This window comes from Stegostoma tigrinum, chromosome 4 (genome assembly GCF_030684315.1).
Source record: "Stegostoma tigrinum isolate sSteTig4 chromosome 4, sSteTig4.hap1, whole genome shotgun sequence".
Taxonomy (NCBI): Eukaryota; Metazoa; Chordata; class Chondrichthyes; order Orectolobiformes; family Stegostomatidae; genus Stegostoma; species Stegostoma tigrinum.
In genome coordinates, this window is record NC_081357.1 from 36,578,724 (window position 1) to 36,598,356 (window position 19,633).

At 42.2% G+C, this 19,633-nt stretch overlaps 1 protein-coding gene across 2 annotated transcripts in view; it reads left to right on the forward strand.

Annotated features, from left to right (window-relative positions):
- Window positions 1-14,464: 14,464 nt before the first annotated feature.
- Window positions 14,465-19,633, forward strand: part of sh3bgrl2 (SH3 domain binding glutamate-rich protein like 2) — a 75,979-nt gene continuing 70,810 nt past the window's right edge. For both annotated transcript variants that reach the window (XM_048530398.2, XM_048530399.2), the window contains exon 1: window positions 14,465-14,691. In XM_048530398.2, coding sequence (XP_048386355.1) covers window positions 14,647-14,691 — 45 coding nt within the window. In that variant the 5' untranslated portion in view covers window positions 14,465-14,646. The remainder of the gene's footprint in view (window positions 14,692-19,633) is intronic.

The following is a 19,633-nucleotide window of genomic DNA, read 5'->3' on the forward strand; positions in this document are numbered from 1 at the left end:
TTCCTGCGGTTGCAGGGGAAGGTGTCGGGTGTGGTGGGGTTGGAGGGCAGTGTGGAGCGAACAAGGGAGTCGCGGAGAGAGTGGTCTCTCCGGAAAGCAGACGGGGTGGGGATGGAAAAATGTCTTGGGTGGTGGGGTCGGATTGTAGATGGCGGAAGTGTCAGAGGATGATGCGTTGTATCCGGAGGTTGGTGGGGTGGTGTGTGAGAACGAGGGGGATCCTCTTTGGGCGGTTGTGGCGGAGGCGGGGTGTGAGAGATGTGTTGCGGGAAATGCGGGAGACGCGGTCAAGGGCGTTCTCGACCACTGTGGGGGGAAAGTTGCGGTCCTTGAAGAACTTGGACATCTGGGATGTGCGGGAGGGGAATGCCTCATCGTGGGAGCAGATGCGGCGGAGGCGGAGGAATTGGGAATAGGGGATGGAATTTTTGCAGGAGGGTGGGTGGGAGGAGGTGTATTCTAGGTAGCTGTGGGAGTCGGTGGGCTTGAAATGGACATCAGTTACAAGCTGGTTGCCTGAGATGGAGACTGAGAGATCCAGGAAGGTGAGGGATGTGCTGGTGATGGCCCAGGTGAACTGAAGGTTGGGGTGGAAGGTGTTGGTGAAGTGGATGAACTGTTGGAGGCCCTCTGGGGAGCAAGAGGCGGCGCCGATACAGTCATCAATGTAACGGAGGAAGAGGTGGGGTTTGCGACCTGTGAAGGTGCGGAAGAGGGACTGTTCCACGTAACCTACAAAGAGGCAGGCATAGCTGGGGCCCATGCAGGTGCCCATGGCCACCCCCTTAGCCCGATTATATTAGTTCATTCCTGGCTCACACTGTGTCCACACACCCACTACTCCAAACAAGAAGGCCGCTACTGCACAATATCTTGAAAGAATCATTAAATGATGCTTTGTGATGATTAAAATAGGGCAGCCTCATTGTTAGGAGTGTATTATGGCTCCCCAACAGTCAGCAGGCAATTGATGAGCTCATATACGGTCAATTCACTAAAGTGTGTAAACAAAATAATAGAGTAATTATATTAGAGGGCTTCAACTTGCCCAATATTAATTGGGATAATTGTAATATTAAGGGTTTAGAGGGGGCAGATTTCTTGAAATGTATATAGAAGAACATTTTATATATATACACAAGGTCTTACAAGAGATGATGCAGTGCTGGACCTAATGCTGTGGAATGAAGCCAGACAGGTATTTGAGGTGACAGTGGGAGAGCATTTTATATAGGGACCATAGCACTGTATGTTTTAGGTTAGTTATAGAAAAGGACAAAGATGGTCTGCACGAAAGAAACAACGCAGTGTGGAGCTAGGGGAACACAGCAGGCAAGGCAGTATCAGAGAAGCAGGAAAATTAATGTTACGGTTCGGTACCCTTCTTCTGAAAAAGGGGTTTGGATTGGGGAAAAACAGATTTTGTTAAAATAAGGCAGAATCTGGTCAAAATAGTTTGAGAACAGCTGCTTGAGGGTAAATCTACAGCAGAACTGGGAGGCAATCAAAAAAGGTAGTGGGGGAGCACAGGGCCAACGTGTCTCCTTGAGAGTGAAACATAGGAGCAGCAAGCCCGGAGAACCATAGATGTCTGGGAGTATTCAGAATCAGATAAATAATGAAAGGAGAGCTGTAATACGGGTACAAAGGGAGAAAGACAATGGAGGCCCTAGAGAAAAATAGGAAGTATGGGGGATCTTAAGAAAGCAATTAGGAAAGCAAAGAGGGGACTTGAGAAAAGTCTGGCAGGCATTATTAGAGAGGATTCCAAGATATTCTGCAAGTATGCCAAAAGGAAGGGAATATCGAGAGGGTAAGGCCCATTAGGCACCAAGGAAGCACCTCTGCACAAAGCCAGAGGACACTGGTAAAGTGTTAACTGAGTACACCACTACTATCTTTAGTCAGGAGAAGGAGGATGCACCTATATAATTCAAAAAGATGGTCTGTGAAGTTCTTGAGCAGATTCATATAAAAAGCATGGAGGCATTGGAGGTTTTGGCAGATCTAACAGTGGACTAATCCCTAGGTCCTGATGAATTGTATCCCAGGATGCTGGGGGACGCAAGGGAGGAAATTACAGGGACCCTGACTTAAATTTTTAAATCATCTCTGGCTACAGGGAAAGTGTCAGAAGCCTGGAGGACAGCTAATGTGTACAAGAAGAATGGCAGGAATAAACCAGGGAATTAAATACCAATGAGTCTCACATCAGTCGTAGGGAAACAATTGAAAAAAATAGTGAAAGAGGAAATAAATTTTCATTTAGAGAGGCATGTTTAAGCAGATATGGTCAGCATGTCTTATTAGGGAGAGGTCATGTCTAACAGATCTGATGGAATTTTTTGAGGAGATGACCAAGTGTTTAGGTGAGGGTAGTGCAGCTGATATAGTTTATATGGATCTCTGCAAGGCCTTTGACAAGTTCACACATGGGAAACTGATGAAGAAGGTGAAAACTTGTGGGATCCAGGAGAACCTGGCAAAATGGATCCAAAATTGGCTTAGTGGCAAGAATTTGAGAGTGGTGCATTAAGGCTATTTGTGTGACTGAAGCCTGGAGTGCAGTGGTGTAGCTAAGGGATTTATGCTGAGTCCGTTTATTGTTTATGATATTCAGTTCTAGCAACACTCAAGAAGATTGAACTATCAAGGACAAAGCAGCCCGCTTGATTGGCACTGCATCCACAAGCATCTACTCCCTCCACTACTGATGCTCAGTAGCAGCAGTGTGAAATCATCAAGATGCACTCCAGAAATTCACCAAAGATCCTCAGCCAGCACCTTCCAAACCCGCCACCACTTCCATGTAGAAGAACAAGGGCAGCACGTACATGGGAACACCACCATTTTCAAGTTCCCCTCCAAGCCACTCACCATCCTGACCTGGAAATATATCGCTTGCTCCTTCACTGTTGCTAGGTCAAAATCTTGAAATTCACTCTCTAATGGCATTGTGGGTCATCCCACAGCAGGTGAACTTCAAGAAGGCAGCTCACCACCACCTTCCCAAGGGCAACTAGGAACAGGCAATAAATGCTGGCCCAGCCTGCAATGCCCACATCCCACAAAGTGAATAAATTTTTAAAAATTAATAAATGATGTAGATGAGAATTTGGGAGGGTTGACACATGTGCATGGTGACTCATTCATTAGCAGAGGGTAGCATGGTGACTCAGTGCTTAACACTGCTGCCTCACAGCACTAGGGACCTGGGTTTAATTCCACCCATGGCACATTCTCCCCGTGTCTGCGTGGGTTTCATCTGGGTGCTCCAGTTTCCTCCCACAGTCCGAGATGTGCAGGTTAGGTGGATTGGCCATGCTAAATTGCCAATAGTATTCAGGGATGCACAGGCTAGATAGAGTAGCTATGGAAAATGCAGAGTTACAGAGACAAGGTAGAGGGTTGGCCTGGTTGGGATGTTCTTCGGAGGTGCTCTTCAGAGGGCTGAATGGCTAGCTTTCACGCTGTAGGTTTGCTATGACACAAAGATTGGCTGGATTATTGACAGCGAGGACAAAGGTTTTACACTACAGGAGGATATAAATGGATTGAGAAGATTAATGGCAGATAGAATTTAACCCTGCTAGATGTGGGCCACAACTTACTGCAACATGCCAGAGCTACGCAGGAAGGAGGAAGATCACCTATAGAAGATCTTTGATAAAATTGGATATCCCAACAACTTCATCCACAGGTGCCTACTAGGTAGACAACACCAAGAGGTGACAGTATGCCCCAACACGTTGGCCACACTACCCCTTATAAAGAACACATCAGAACTGACAACAAGACTCCTTCAATTATTCAGAATCATGGAGGCATACAAACCCACAGCCACACTACAACAAAAACTCACAAGGACCAAAGAGCCCATACCCATGATATGCAGGACCAATATACTTTATAAAATACTTTGCAATGACTACAAAAAACATTACATCGGCCATACCAGAAGGAAACCAGTCATCGGGATACACGAACACCAGCTCGCAGCAAAACGACATAATGAACTTTCCCTCATCTCAGTGCACTCGGACAATGGAGGCCAACAAATTAACTGGGACAATGTGACCATCCTAGCTCAAGCCAACCACAGACATGCACAGGAATTTCCTAGAGGCTTGGTTTTCAACTTATAATGCAATCAACAAACATGTGGAATTCGACCCCGTCGCTAAACCCATGCAGAACAGAAGCGGAAATGACACTACCCAAATTAACAGACCAATCATGTAAATACCAAGTGGAGTAGAACAACTTTGCTTCATCGGAGATCGCACTGATGATGTTATCTAGCATGGTGACAAATGTCTGAACAATAACCAGCCAGCTTGGAGAGCAAGCCACCAACCTCATCTACAACCCGTGTTACAAATCTTAACAAGAACATTAAACGCATGCATTTAACAGTTGAACCATAGACTATAAGAAGAGGAGGTCATGAGAGGTTGTACAAAAGTTTGGTTAGGTTACAGCTGTGTGCAATGTGGTAGATGCAAAGGAGATTGACCAGGATGGTGCCCAAAATGGAACATTTCAGCTATGATGACAGGCTAGATAAACTCAGATTGTTTTCTTTTGAGCACAGTAGTTTGAGGGTGAACCTAAGGCCTATAAGATTATGGAGGGTATGGGCAGAGCGAATAGAAAGCAGCTGTTTCCTTTAGTTGAAGGTTCAATAACAAAGGGGCATAATTTTAAAGTAAAAGGCAGGAAGTTAATGAGGATTTGAGAAAAAGAACTCTCACCCAGAGGTTGGTGAGGGTCTGGAATGCCCTGCCCGGGAGCGTGGTTGAGGCGGGAAACCTCACAAACATTAAAAAGTCATTGGATGAGCCCTTGAAGTGTCATAACATACAAGACAATGAGCCAAGTGTAAGAAAGTTTTCTTGAGCCAGGATGGTCACGTTGTCCCAGTTAAATTATGAGCTTCGTTGTCTGAGTGTATTGAAATGAGGGAAAGTTCATTGTGTCATTTTGTTGCTGGTGTTCGAACAATGAAGGATAACAATTTGGTCTTTACTCAGCATTACGTACTCACTAACAATCAGTTTGAGTTCCATCACTCCACTCCAAACTTCATTATAACTTTAGCCCAAACACATTTAGCCAGCTCCACATGGCTATCAATGGCATTAGTATCTCTGAATTCATTATTAACATGTTGTGGATTACTGTTGTTCAAAAACTGAACCTTATCAGTCATATTAATACAATAGCTACATCAGCAGTTCAGGCGGATAGGAATTCTGTGACAAGCAATTCCTGACCACCCAAAGCCTGTTCAGCAACTACAGGGCATAATTAAGTTCCAACAGTATTCAAGGAAGCTCAATACCACCATAAAATAATTCACTCGATTGGCATACTGCCCGTGACATTCTCCCAATTGCCAATGTACAGATACAGAAACGTGTACCATTTAATAGGTGCACAGCAGCAAGGCATCAAGACTTCTTTGCTGGTACCTTCCAAACATACAACTTCAATCACCTCAAAGACCATTTAAGGTACCGCAATACCACCTGTACGTTCTGCACTCTGACACACACCATCCTCATTTAGAAGACAGGAGCAGGAGAAAGACATTCAGTCCTTTGAGCCTGCTCCTCCATTCATCACAATCATGACTGATTATCCAGTTCAGTAGCCTAATCCTGCTTACTCCCCATAACCTTGGATCCCACTCGCCCCAAGTGCTATATCTAGCTGCATCTTGAATACATTCAATTTTATGGCATCAGCTACTTCCTGTTGTAATGAATTCCACAAGTTCACCACTCTTTGGGGGAAGAAATGTCTCATCCCCGTCCAAAATGGTCTATCTTTAATTCTCCTGATTCTGGGCACAACCACCATCTGGAACTTCCTCCCTGCATCTATCCTGTCTAGTCCTGTTGGAATTTTCTGAGTCTCTATGAGATCACCCATAATTCATCTGAACTCCAGTGAAAACAATCCTAACCTAGTCAATTTCTCCTCATATGTCAGTCCTGCCATCCCTGGAATCAGCCTGGTAACCTTCGCTGCAGTCCCTCGAGAGCAAGAGCATCCTTTATCAGAAAAGGAGACCAAAACTCCACACAATATTCCAGGTGTGGCCTCCCCAAGGCCCTGTATAACTGCAACAACACATCACTGCTCCTGTACTCAAAATCTCTCGCAATGAAGGCCAATGTACCATTTCTCTGATGAAGGGTCTAGGCCTGAAATGTCAGCTTTTGTGCTCCAGAGATGCTGCCTGGCCTTCTGTGTTCATCCAGCTTCACACTTTGTTACCAATATACCATTTGCCTTCTTTACAATTTGCTGCACCAGCATGCTTATTTTCAGCGACTTGTGTACAAGGACACTCAGATCCTGCCGCACATTCCTCTCTCCCAATTTACAGTCATTCAGATAGTAATCTGTCTTCCTGTTTTTTGCTTCCAAAGTGATTATATCTATCATTAATCTCTCATAGTCCTTATTTCCATTATAAGGTCTAAGGAAGGTATATATCACCTTCCCTTTGCTGTCATTGGATCAAATTCCCTTCCTAATAATGCAATGAATGTACCTACACGACATGGACTGCAGCAGTTCAAGAAAGTGACTCACAACCACTCTATCAAAGGCAATTAGTGAAGGGCTATAGATGCCATGGCAGTTCTGTCCACATCAATGAAAGAATAAATGTTAAAAAATGCAGGATGGTGTAAATGTAATTTTTATATCATTTGATATTTTTGTCATATTAAAATGAATCATCTGTCAATGGCATTTGTGATCCCTTTATATAAACTATCATCTGCCTTGGATGTGGGTATATGCTAACGAGGAACAAGACTAGGCCGCTCAAACTCTGTGCCTGCTCTGTCATTCAATAAGATCATGGCTAATCTGATTTTAAACTCAACTCTACTTTTCTGCATATCCCTAATGATTTTACATCCCGATGGTAATCAAGATTATATCTACTTCTGTCTTAATAATATTTAAAGATTATGCATTCACTGCCTTCCAAGGAAGGGAATTCCAAAGACACTGAACCCTCTGAGGAAAAAAAAGTTTCCTCATCTCTGTTTCAAATATATGTCCTGATTTTTAAATGATTTTAAATGTATTGTTTCTGTATCAGCTAAAACAAGAAAGTTATGTATGCTCTCTACACAATCTACCCTCAATCAGATTAATTTCAAGAATTCTGAGAAATGGAGCAGTTATTATCTAATCTATCAGACCTACAGGCAGACTGTATGTAGAATAAAACTTATCTCTCAATTCAAAAGGTTATGGTTTCAAGCCCCATCCGGAAGGTTGAGCTCGCAATCAACTCAAGTATTTCAATTCATTACAGACAGAGTGCTACACTGTCAGATATGCCTTCTTTGCGATTTTAATTGAGACCGACCCACTTGCCGTCTCAAAAGATTTAATTGCACTATTGGAACCGCAGGCAAGTTCTCTCCTGTGCCCTGTTCAAAATATATACATTATTCAATACATGTACAATGGATTTTCTGGTTGTTATATTATCATTGTCTGTGAATATTGTCGTGTTGAAATTGTCAGCTACATTTCCAACATTGCAACAGTAACTGCTTGAGAAAATAATTAATTGGCAGTAAGAACTTTGGACCATCCATTAATGTCATTGAAGAATGCGAAATAAATACAAGTTCTTTCTTTCTTCCTTTAATTGTATTTATGTTTACACCAGACTAGTGTCCGTGCAGGGGAGGTGATGTTGTAGTAGCAATGTCACTGGACTGGCAATCCAGAACCAGATGTGCAGTTTAGGTGGATTGCCATGCTAAATTGCCCATATTGCTCAGGTAGGTTGTAGGTGGATTGGTCTGGGTGGGATGCTCTGAGAGTCAGTGTGGACTTGTTGGGCCAAAGGGCCTGCTTCCACACTGTAGAGATTCTATGATAATCACAAACCATTGTCTTGGGGACATGGGTTTGAAGCTCACCATTGCAGATAGTGAAATATGAATTCTAAAAATATATGAATTCTAAAAATCTGGAATAAATCTGGACTAATGACAACCATGTAATCATTAATGTCCATTATAAAGAAAATCTAATGTCCTTACCTGCTTGCATGTGACCCACAGAATTGAGGTTGACTCTTAATACTGAGGGATATGCATAAATGCTGGCTTAGCCAGCGATGCCTACATCCTGTGAACGAATAGAAGGAATATAAAATCCAGCCCAATTCAATGAGATGAAAATTCCCTGCCTCTTCTCAATTGTCCCACAATGAGAAATGAGTTCAATAGATTCCATCAGCAGCTTCGCACAAACTAAAACCAAACTGATAATCTAACTTAGATTGTTTACATATTTACATGAATTTACTGTTTTGTCCAAGAGATCACATGAATGTGGGAAATAAACAAATGACATTCCATCAGGAAAGTTTGTTTTAAAGGACATTGTTCATACTGGAATGAGACGTTCTGCTGTATGCTTTATATAACTTAATGGTGTTTGAGGCTGAATTGAATTGAATTAGCTTTGTCACGTGTACTTAAATGAGGACAGTGAAAAGTTTATGTTGCCACTTAAAGTGCCATACTAGGTACAAGATACCATGGTATCTATTCTTCAGTACAAGTTCTTTGGAAAAAAAATTAGAAAAATAAAGTATTAAAAGTCCAGCATTACAGATTGTAGGAATAATTTAGAAAATAGAGAAATAAAAATTTTAGAACAATGGTCTTTCCAACCCAGTCTATGCAAGCACCTGGCCTCCAGTCGACACTGGGCCTTGTCTCCAGATTGCGCCCGGTTTCACCTCAAGATTCTCGAGGTTGGGAGACCACTCTGGAATCACCTTGAGGCCGGAAGTCTCTGCTGAGGCCACGCTGGGCCAGAAGACTGCCACAGACTCGCGAAAGACCACAGCACCATGCTGCCAAGAGACTAGCACGCCAGGCCAGAGGACCACCACAGTGGACCAGGAAACCACCATGCTAGGTCGTGAGGACACCATACCATGCCAGGAGATTTCCTCACAGGGCCCAGGGATTACCACGTCATGCTGGCAGACTGCCATGCCAGGCCAAAAGATTGCTGCTGGATATTCTAAAACAAAACAAAAGTTTCATTTTCAAACATTAGTATCCTTCACCTAGATCAGAATAAACTATAATGTTATTCATAAATATGGATATACATGGAGAAGAAACATAATCATGTTATCTGTACTGTGAAGGCGTTAACTTGGCAGCTACTACTATAACTTTCTATTTATTATTACTAAACACTGTTGGGCAACACTTTTAAAACAATGAAGATATTCATGCTGAAGCAAAATTTTGCTTGAAGCAAATATATCCTCTGCTGAAGTGTAAACCTCCCATAAAAAAGAAAATTTGAGATAACAAGGTGTAGAGCTGGATGAACACAGCAGGCCAAGCAGCATCAGAGGAGCAGGAAAGCTGACGTTACAGTTCGAGACCCTTCTGCAAAGAAGCTGCTTAGCCTGCTGTGTTCATCCAGCTCTACACCTTGTTATCTCTGATTCTCCAACATTGGCAGCTCCTACTATCTCAATAAAAAGAAAAATTCTGGCTGGTTTGGACCATTTCTGAATGCTCCAGAACCTGGGTCTGCCTGAAACCTTCCAACTGAGACAGTGAAACATCTATTGCTGCCTACAAATATAGACCTCCTATATATAAAAGCACCATACATTGAACGTCTTACATTTGGAGTCATACAGCATAGAAACAAACCCTTCAGCCCACTATGTCTTTGCTGACCAACAAGCACCAAGCAACACTAATCCCATTTAACTGCACTTATAGAGTCATAGAGTAAGATGAGATCATGAGATAAAGTCAAGACATAAAATTTATCATGCATGTCCAATACACATACAGCACATTTTTTTGAGTAACATTTTCTATGCTAATATTTCTAAGCTACTGCAGCAATGTTTCACAGGATTGGTTATTATTTTAAACATTTGGCTGGCATTCTTCCTCAATTAAAAATTATTGCAAGCTTCCAAACACTAGTTGGAGTGTTCTTCCATTCTAGATTATTTCTGCAAGTTAACATTTAGTTCTAGATCTACTTCTTATTGTCCGTTTGCCCCAGGCTTTCTCTTACCTTCTTGTCTCCTGGTAAACATAAGGAGAATCATTAAAATTACCTTAGCAGGTTGCTTTTGTGCTTGCTCCAATGTAGTGAATACTGAATTCAGTCATGGGGCATTAAGTAAGCAAATTGCCTGTGTTCCTCCAGCCCCACACTGTTATCTCAGACTCCAGCATTGGCAGTTCTTACTATCTCTGATTGGTCTATTTTCACACTGATTCAGTGCCATTTCAGCAGTCCAGTCAAGTGTTGAGTTTTGCAGCTGATATTAAGCTTTAAAGGACAAGAAACTGAACCGCCCATACCAGAATTCTTAACTCCTGTCTTATAGTCATGACGTTAGTGTGACTGACCAAGTCCAGTTTTGGTCAATACTGATTCTCCAGATGATGAAGAAATGAGAGAAACAGCAGTGGAGCACAACTGAAGAGAAAAAAGAGGTGGCTGGGTTTTCTCCTTTTTTTTTGAGATGGCCCCCAAGTAGCACTTCTGTAGCATGAACATTGCAAAGCTGCCAGCTAAAATTTGGATGTTATCTAGGCCCTGGTGTAATCTTGCAAGTGCTGTTTTATTATGCAGACTTCTGGATTTGAACAACTTGGCCAGATATAAGAACTATGGGTAAATTTGCCAGCTAGTGTGAATTGTGCTGTGTATACAAGGACCAGGAACTGGACTGTAAGAATGGAATGTATTGAAACTGTATAAATTACAGCATGGGAAAATCACAGAACAATGGAAACAAGAACTAGTCTTGAAAATTGAAATGTGATGGGAACAGAAACAATTAAAAATGGGTGAGCATTGGGGTGGATCTTGGAAATAGGATAAAATCTCCAGCCAGAAATATTGATTGGTGGTTAAAATCTAGGACCAGCACTCATAGAAGCAACTCCAGGCCAGAGACCCAGTGACAGAATAGGAACCCCAAAGTCAGGACTGATCACCTTGCAACTTAATGAGTAATATTCTGTGCACGATGTATTTGGTTGTATAAAGTATCTTATGTCTGTCTGTGTGATTGAGTATCATTTGGAGGGACACACCAATGTCAGATGAGTTATGAAAGGAGATATGGAACCATTAGCAAAGAGCTCTTTTCCTGATTCTATGAATTGATGCAAAGTTACAAATGAAGCGGGGATAGTGGCATTATGGTAACTTTGCTGAATTAGTAGTCCAGAGGTCCAGGTTATAGAAACATAGAAACTAGGAGCAAAGGTAGGCCATTCAACCATTTGACCCCACTCCACAATTTAACATGGTCATGATTAATTTCAATGCCATATTCTTGCTTTCTGCCTATACTTCTTGATGCCTTTAAACTCCCAAAGTCTCTTTCTTCAATACATTTAGTGACTTGGCTTCCAGTATCTTCTGTGACAGAGAATTCCACAGGTTCACTACTTGTTGAATGAAGAAATGGTTACATATTCCAGTCATAAATAGTTCTCCCCTGTATCCTAAGACTGTATCCCCTGTTTATAGACTGTCCACCCAGGAATACATCTAGTTTATTCAGCCCTGTTAGAATTTTATACATTTCTGCCTGATTGTCTCTCGTCCTTCTGAACTCTAGTGAATGTATGACCAGTGAAACTGAGCTCTCCTCATAGGACAGTCCTGCCAATCTCGGTATCAGCCTGATGGTAAGTATATCTTTTTTAGGCCAAAACTATACTCTATACTCCAGGTGCAGTCTCATCAAGGCTCTGTTTAACTTCAGTAAGAAGTCCCTACTTATGAACTCCAAATCTGCTTGCCATGAAAGCCATTTTACCATTTGCTGTACTAATTACTTGCTGCACCTGCATGTCTACTTTCATTAACTAGTATAGAAGGGCACCCAGATCTCTTTGTATATCCATTCTTTCCAATATATCACCAGTTAAATAATACTCTTCCATTCTGTTTTATAATTTCACATTTAACCACATTGTACTCCTTCTTTACCTAAGGGTTCAAGACTGAAATGGCAGCTGGTGGAATTTAAATTCAGTTACTGTAATCATGAAATGGAAAGTTAGCCTCAGTAACAGTGACCATGAGAACTGTTATTAATTGTTTCTGATTCACACATGCTCTTTGGGAAGGATATCTGTCACCTTTACCTGGTCTACATTTGACTTTCAACTCATAGCAATGTGGTTGACTCTTCATGTCCAGTTAGGGATGGACAACAAAATTGGTCTTGTCCATGGTACAGGTATCGCAATATTGAATTATAAAACGTTAAGGACAATTGGCTGTGACTATTTCTATTATAATTCTTGCTGTGGAGTCCTGAGACGGTGATGACTGCTCTTCAACATGTACAGCTATCTTCCTTTATGTCACCTTCCCCTCTGACTACCTTTGCTATGGCTCTTCGATGCCCTAGTAAGTCAAATATCACCTTTGTGTCAAATGTAGTAACTCATTTTTTTGTTTTCCGTTGTTAGTGTCAAAGCTCTGATCAGATCAGAAAAAGTGATATTTGGTTGCATTAAATTTATAAGGTTCTTGTGATTAGGAGGTACTTGATCAAACTTCAATTTCATTGGCTAAGAAGCAACATCGCAGCTTTACTGAAACATAACTTCAATGGCCCTTGCACTGATGAAGAAGGGTCCCAACCCAAAACGTCAGCTTTCCTGCTCCCCTGATGCTGCCTGGCCAGCTGTGTTCCTCCAGCTCCACACTGTGTCATTGCTGACTCCAGCATCGGCAGTTCTTACTATCTCAAATACCCTTCTGTAATTTTAACTTCCTGAACTGCCTTAATGATTGTCAAGATAACAAGGTGTGGAGCTGGATCAACACTGCAGACCAGGCAGCTTCGGAGGAGTAGGAAAGCTGATGTATAGGGTTTGGACCCTTCTTCGGAAATGGGGGAGGGAGAGGGCTCTGAAATAAATAGCGAGGGGGATGGCAATGACAGAAAGTGGATAGTGGAGCAGATGGGTGGGGAGAAGACAGACAGGTCAAGGAGGCAGGGATGAAGCCATTAAAGGTGAGTGTAGGTAGGGAGTTGGGATGTAAGTTGGTCAGTGAGGAGGGAGGGGCGGGTTGGTGGGAGGGAAGACGTACAGGTCAAGGAGGTGGAGATGAGGCTAGCAGAGGAGAGGTGATTGTAGGTAGGAAGTGGGGGTGGAGGTTGGTCAGTGAGGTGGGAGGAGCGGATCGGTGGGAGAAAAGACAGATAGGTCAAGGAGACGGGAACGAGAGAGGGTGTCCGTCTTGGGGTGAGGCTGGGGGTGGGGAGATTTTGAAGCTTGTATAGACCACATTGAGGCTATTGGGCTGCAAGGTTCCCAGGCAGAATATGAGGTGCTGTTCCTCCAGCCTTCGGGTGGCATCATCAGAAGCCCAGGATGGACATGTCATCCAAGGAGTGGGGGGCTGGGGGGAGTTGAAGTGGTTTGCAACTGGGAGGTGCTGTCATTTGTCACAACCCGAGCACAGGTGAGCCACAAAGCGGTCTCTAAGCCTCCGCTTGGTTTCCCTGATGTAGAGGATGCTACATCGGGAACAGCGGATACAATATACTCATTAGCGGATGCGCAGGTGAACATCTGTTTCTGTGGAAAGTTTTCCTGGGGCCTGGGATGGAGGTGAAAGTGTGGTGTGTGGGCAGGTGTAGTACTCCCTGCAGGGAAAAGTGCCCAGGGATGCTCTCCAACGGTTCAAGGCAATAGAGCAGTAAATAGTCAGCAGATCTGGTCTCATTTGTTAAGACAGCGTGAATCTCTCAAGACTTTCTTCTGAACTTCTAGATCTCCAGCATCTGCAAAATTTTATTTTGTCAGCATTACAAAGATAGTAGGAACTGCCGATGCTGGAGAATCTGAGAAATATGGTGTGAAGCTGGATGAACGCAGCAGGCCAAGCAACATCAGAGGGCAGGAAAGTTTGAAGTTTCGGGTCGAGACCCTTCAGAAAATCTGAAATTCTGAAGAAGGGTCTCGACCCGAAACATCAAACTTTCCTGCTCCTCTGATACTGCTTGGCCTGCTGTGTTCATCCAGCTTCAGACCGTGTTATCTCTGGTTTTATACGAAGTTTGGAAGCAGCGAAGGACCGCTGAAATGCAGCACTTTTGACAACGGGTGGCTCTTAGCCGTGCGCCTTCAGGAGGACTGAATGAATGGGGTTAACTCCGCTTGGGGAGATTGGTTGAATGGGTCAATGTCAGATGCGGAGTCACCCCTGTTGGTGAGTGTGAGTACTGCAGACGTGTGCGGTCCATGCCGCGCTGTCCGCCGGGAGATGTAGTCTCCACGTCCCACCACCTCCAGAGGGTGATGTAGGACAAAGACTACACTACCCAGCATCTCAAGCGGAGCAAGCCGCGTTTGCCGCATCAGTCAATGGGCAGAGCGTTGGCAAGTCGCGGGCAGGCTGCGATCGGAAAGCGTGCATCTATTTATTTACTACCTGCTATCTCCGTGTCATGCATTCGTAGGCAGCGATTGGATAGCACAGCCTGTCGGTTAGGCTTCAAGCAGATTTTTTTTTGCTGACTTAATCCGCAGTTCTCCCTCTTTTCTGTCTCAGGAAAAGATGGTTATTCGTGTGTTCATCGCCTCCTCTTCTGCCTCTGTTGCGGTAAGTGGGAACGCAGTCGCCGCACCAGGAGGTTATTGCTTGGGAGGTTACGGTCATGTTTGCGCTGCAGCTGGACTTCGCTTCAGCAATCAGAATAAATGTAATAACCTTCCTTTTACAAAGATCTATTGATGCGTTGTATTTCAGTGCAACTGGGATACAAACTTCAAAAAAAATGCTTTCACGTTATCTTGCATTAACATTGTTCAGCTGTATGTACAATGTGTATGGTGCGGTATATAACATAATATATTGACCTACTTTCCATTGGTAATGACTGCAGATTTGTGGTTTCAGAATTTTATTTTGCTGCTGTCACGGATGGAAATGGAGTTCAGATTTGTTTTTCATACGCGACAAAACTTTGGAAATGCATTGTCATCGGTGTCAGAATCTAAAGTGAGTGGGAAGGTTCGATTTGAGGATGTGTTCCGGGTGGATAGATTTCCTCGAATCTGAATTATTGCATTATTTTTATTTAAGATATACGGCATGCTGACATAATGAGTAATCTCGTTGCCCCCACCCCGTCCTTTATGCCACCCTTTGCTAAATCTAAGGAGGCACAAAGTGGGGGTTGCATGGCTACTTCTTATTTGCTAAATAAACGGGGGACAGCTTCTCCGTTTCATGCGTTCTAATGGAGCGGGGGGACTTCACCTGCCTCTCTCCATTCCTTCCCGTCTGTTATTAGACTAATAAATGGACCCCTGATATATTAGAGTTGATCTTTCTTTGCACCTTCTCTGTAGCTGTAACTTTGTATTCTGCATTCTGCTATATTACCCTGATGTACTTGTGGAAGGTATAATTTGCCTGGATAGTACGCAAGACAATACTTTTCACTGTATCTTGGTACTTGTGGCAATAATCAAATCAAATCAAAAATGTTGCTTCTCCAATGCAGAATGCTACTGAACCAATTCTTTATAATTTCACCATAGAGAATCAAAATAAGTAGCTGCAGTATTCTCATTTTTAACCATGAGATGACTTGTCCCATATGGTTCTAGGATTTTAATTCGTGTGGATGAATGTAGAGTTTATTTACGAAAAGTAGCACTCTTGCTTCCGTCATAAGGTTCCAAGTATAAGTCCCACCCCTGTGGTTTAGCACAAAAATCAAGTTGATAGTCCAGTGAAATATGATGTAATTTATGAACAGGCTTTTGGATGGGTTAGTTGTTTCCGTTAGGCGGGGAGACGAGGACCCGTCGGGACAGCCTTAGAATTAGAGGGGGTAAATTTAAAACGGAAATGATGAGACATTTCTTCAGCAAAGTGGTGGGCCTGTGGAATTCATTGCCATGGAGCGCAGTGGAGGCCTTCAAGGTAGAGATCGATAAATTCTTGACCTCACAAGGAGTCAAGGGCTATGGGGTGAGTGCAGGGAAGTGGAGTTGAAATGCCCATCAGCCATGATTAAATGGCGGAGTGGACTCGATGGACCGAATGGCCTTACTTCCACTCATGTCTTATGGTCTTATTAAGCCCCAACTGTTTGCTTGGAGTTGATGTAAATGGTGGTACATTTCAAAGAAGGGTATGGGAGTAATCCTTGGTACCTTGGCTAATTTCTTATCCCTTTATTAATATCACACAAAAAAACCAGCATACCTGGTCATTATCACATTGTTTGTGGGACTTTGCTACTTTTGGCCACTGTATTTCCTGTATTATAGTGGTATGCTTTAAAGTAATTCACTGGCAGTAAAGGGTTTTGAGGCATCCACTAATCACAAGAAGGGGTATGAAAGTGCAATTCCTTTCTTTCTAAGTGAATAAAATTACTGACTTTGTCTAGTGGATAATTTATTTTTCATTCAAGTGAACTAATCATTTGACTGCATGCAGGCTGTCACAAGTGTAAGGATAATCTCTTTTATGAAATGCTTTTCCAAACCTTGGAAGTGTTAAAGTCAAATATTCCTACCTCAGCACCGGAAGGTCTGGGTTCAGATCCTACCTACTCCAGAGATGTGTTATAACATGTCAAAACAGTTTGTTTAAAATAAAAATCTATACTGTCATTTTAGGTCAGCCTGAATTGAATGCGAATTAATATGTTGTCAAAAACTGGAGTTAGCCTATCCTGTCTGTTCATTGCTTTTACAATCTCTTCCAACTATTTTGTGTATAATGGTGACTTTACTATTTGGGGGGAGGAAATGGATACATTTGTGATATAGTAAAACTTGTTTTAAAATTATATCACCCTCCTTATGAACCATTCTGATTGTTACCTTTTTGTCAGATTCTTTCCATATTTGTGTTGTGACCCAGATTTTTGACTGTTAAAATTTTTTTTAAATGACTTATTTAAGTGAAAATCTAAGTTTGATTAGAAATCATGAGTATTTTTCATTGTTTTCCTGATACAAAGAAATCACAGCACACGTTTGCACACTTATCATGTGGTTTAGGGCTGTATTCCAGTAAACAAATTCTGTACTTACAAAAACATAACATTTAATGCAGCTTGGGTATTGAAATAGATGTGTTTATCTCCAGGTATTTACATCAAAACAAAAACACTTTGGCAATTTCCATGGCCACTACCCCTAAGGTTGGAATATGGTTGCTTATAATCTCTTTTTATTGAAATCAGGAGAATTCTCACTTTTGTACCAGGCTCAAAGATAACACTGATTTTTCACCTTTGACAAAGGTTTTAATCAGAGAGGAAGAATCTTATTTTTTGGTTGTTAAGTAATCTAACTTGAACAATCTTTGGCATCATTTTCTGTTTTCATGACCACAGGTCAGCAGCTCAGCAGAGTTTGACATTCATGTAACTGCTTTGGCACGTTCATTCAGGATACATGATACCACCAGTACAGAGGAACAATTGCATTCAGATATTGGTTAAATCTGAGGTTATCAAAATAAGGCAGAAAAGAGGTTTGATGCTATCACTTGCTAAGGAAGAACAATGTTTATTTACCCAGCCAGATCATCTATTTGATCACAAGATTCAGACATATATTCATAAATAATAGTATATAATATGAATAATAGTAATAGCAATAGTAAGCCAGCAATGGCTTGGTGTATGCAAGCTATTATTTGTGATTACATGGTAAGTGTTAGATATGAACTTTTCTGTAGTTACACCTTGATTTCATGCCAACTTTCTTTGTTGCTATAGCAGCCTGTTTGACTATCAGCATGAATCTAGCATGAAATTATAACCTGAAATAGCATTCTTTCATTTCAAATCTGTTTTCTCCTTTTGCTTTTATGTAAACTGTTATAGACCAAACTCCCTCAAAATATATTAAGAAAATAATCTAGACCATAACTTTTTCTTATTTTAAAGCTAAGTGTGAGGCATTGTGTTCAAGTGCAAATCGATTGGTCAAGCTACCAGGCTTGAAACAAAACACACTTTATTTACATACTAAAATTAAAATACAGACAAAATTAAAGAAAAAGAAATGGCTTAACTGTCACTGTTTTGAAATGCTTAACAAAATAATATGTATAATTAACTACTAATAATTAACTGTTTCAATATAGTAACATCCTATAAACACACCTTTGCAAAGGCAAATTCAGTAAAATAATCTCACTTGCAATTCTAGCAGCAGGAAGAGAACCCCAGCTTTTAGCTGTGAGATAGAGGAGTAAGCAAGACCCCCAGCAACTGCTATGAATGCTAAAACTAAGAAAAGTCCTGGTTCTGTGGGAGTTTGACCCTGTCCATTCTGCTTGCTTCTGTTGCTCCAACTGAAAAAAAAAACAAGGTGTCAAAAGCTGATGACAAGCTGAGGAAGGGTTACTGGACGTGAAATGGTAACTCTGGTTTCTCTTCACAAATGCTTCCAGACCTGCTGAGCTTTTCCAGCAATTTCTGTTTTTGTTCCCCTTTACTTTGTTGGCTCAGCACCTCTGTCTTAACCTTTTGTCATGAAAGAGCAGGACAAAATGTACCTCTTACAGCCATTGTTTTGTCACCAAACATAGCTCTATTGGCAGCTATCAAACTGACCTGCTTCTCAAAATTGAAGGCTAAGACACGACTGCAACAATAGTGTTTATTTCCTTAGTGCCCCTTATTATGCTTTACAGAAAGTTACTGAATAAAATTTGATGTCAAGCTGCACACGGCAGTATTAGGACAAGTGACCAAAGGACTGGCTAAAAAGATTTAGAATGCCTTAAAAGAAAATGAGAGGTGGGAAGGTTTAGTGAGGGAATTTAAGAAGATAGTGCCCAAGCAACCGAAGACAATGACGCCAGTGATGAAGTAATTAAAATCAGGGACTCAGAAGCAGCTAGAATTTGATGGATGCATTGATTTTAGATGGTTGCTAGGCTTGAAAACGTTACAGGGTTAGGGAATGGTCAGACCACAGAGGGTTTTGAAAACAAGGAGGAGAATTTAAAGTAACAAGGTGTAGAGCTAGATGAACACAGCAGGCCAAGCAGCATCAATGGGCCAGGAAAGATGATTTTTCGGGTCTAGACCCTTCTTCAGGAAACCTGCGGAATATGAGGTGCTGCGCCTCCGATTTGTGGTTGATGTCATTGTGGCACCGGAGGAGGCCCAGAATGGACATGTCATCCAGGGAGTGGGAGGGTGAGTTCAAATGGTTGGCGATCGGAAGGTGCTGTCGTTTGTCGCGTACAGAGCGCAGATGCTCCATAAAACGGCCTCCGAGTTGACACTTGGTCTCACCGATGTAGAGGAGGCCACATCAGGAGCAGTGGATACAGTAGACAAAGTTGACAGATGTGCAGGTGAACCCCTGTCTGGTATGGAAGTTTTGTTTTGTGCCTTGAATGGAGGTGAGGGGGGGGGGGGGGGAGGTATAGGGGCAGGTGCAGCACTCCCTGCAGTTTTGGGTTTTGGGTTTAGTGGGAAGTATGGAGCGGACGAGGGAATCGCGTAGAGTCCCTACAAAAGACAGATAGGGGTGGGGATGGAAATATATCTTTT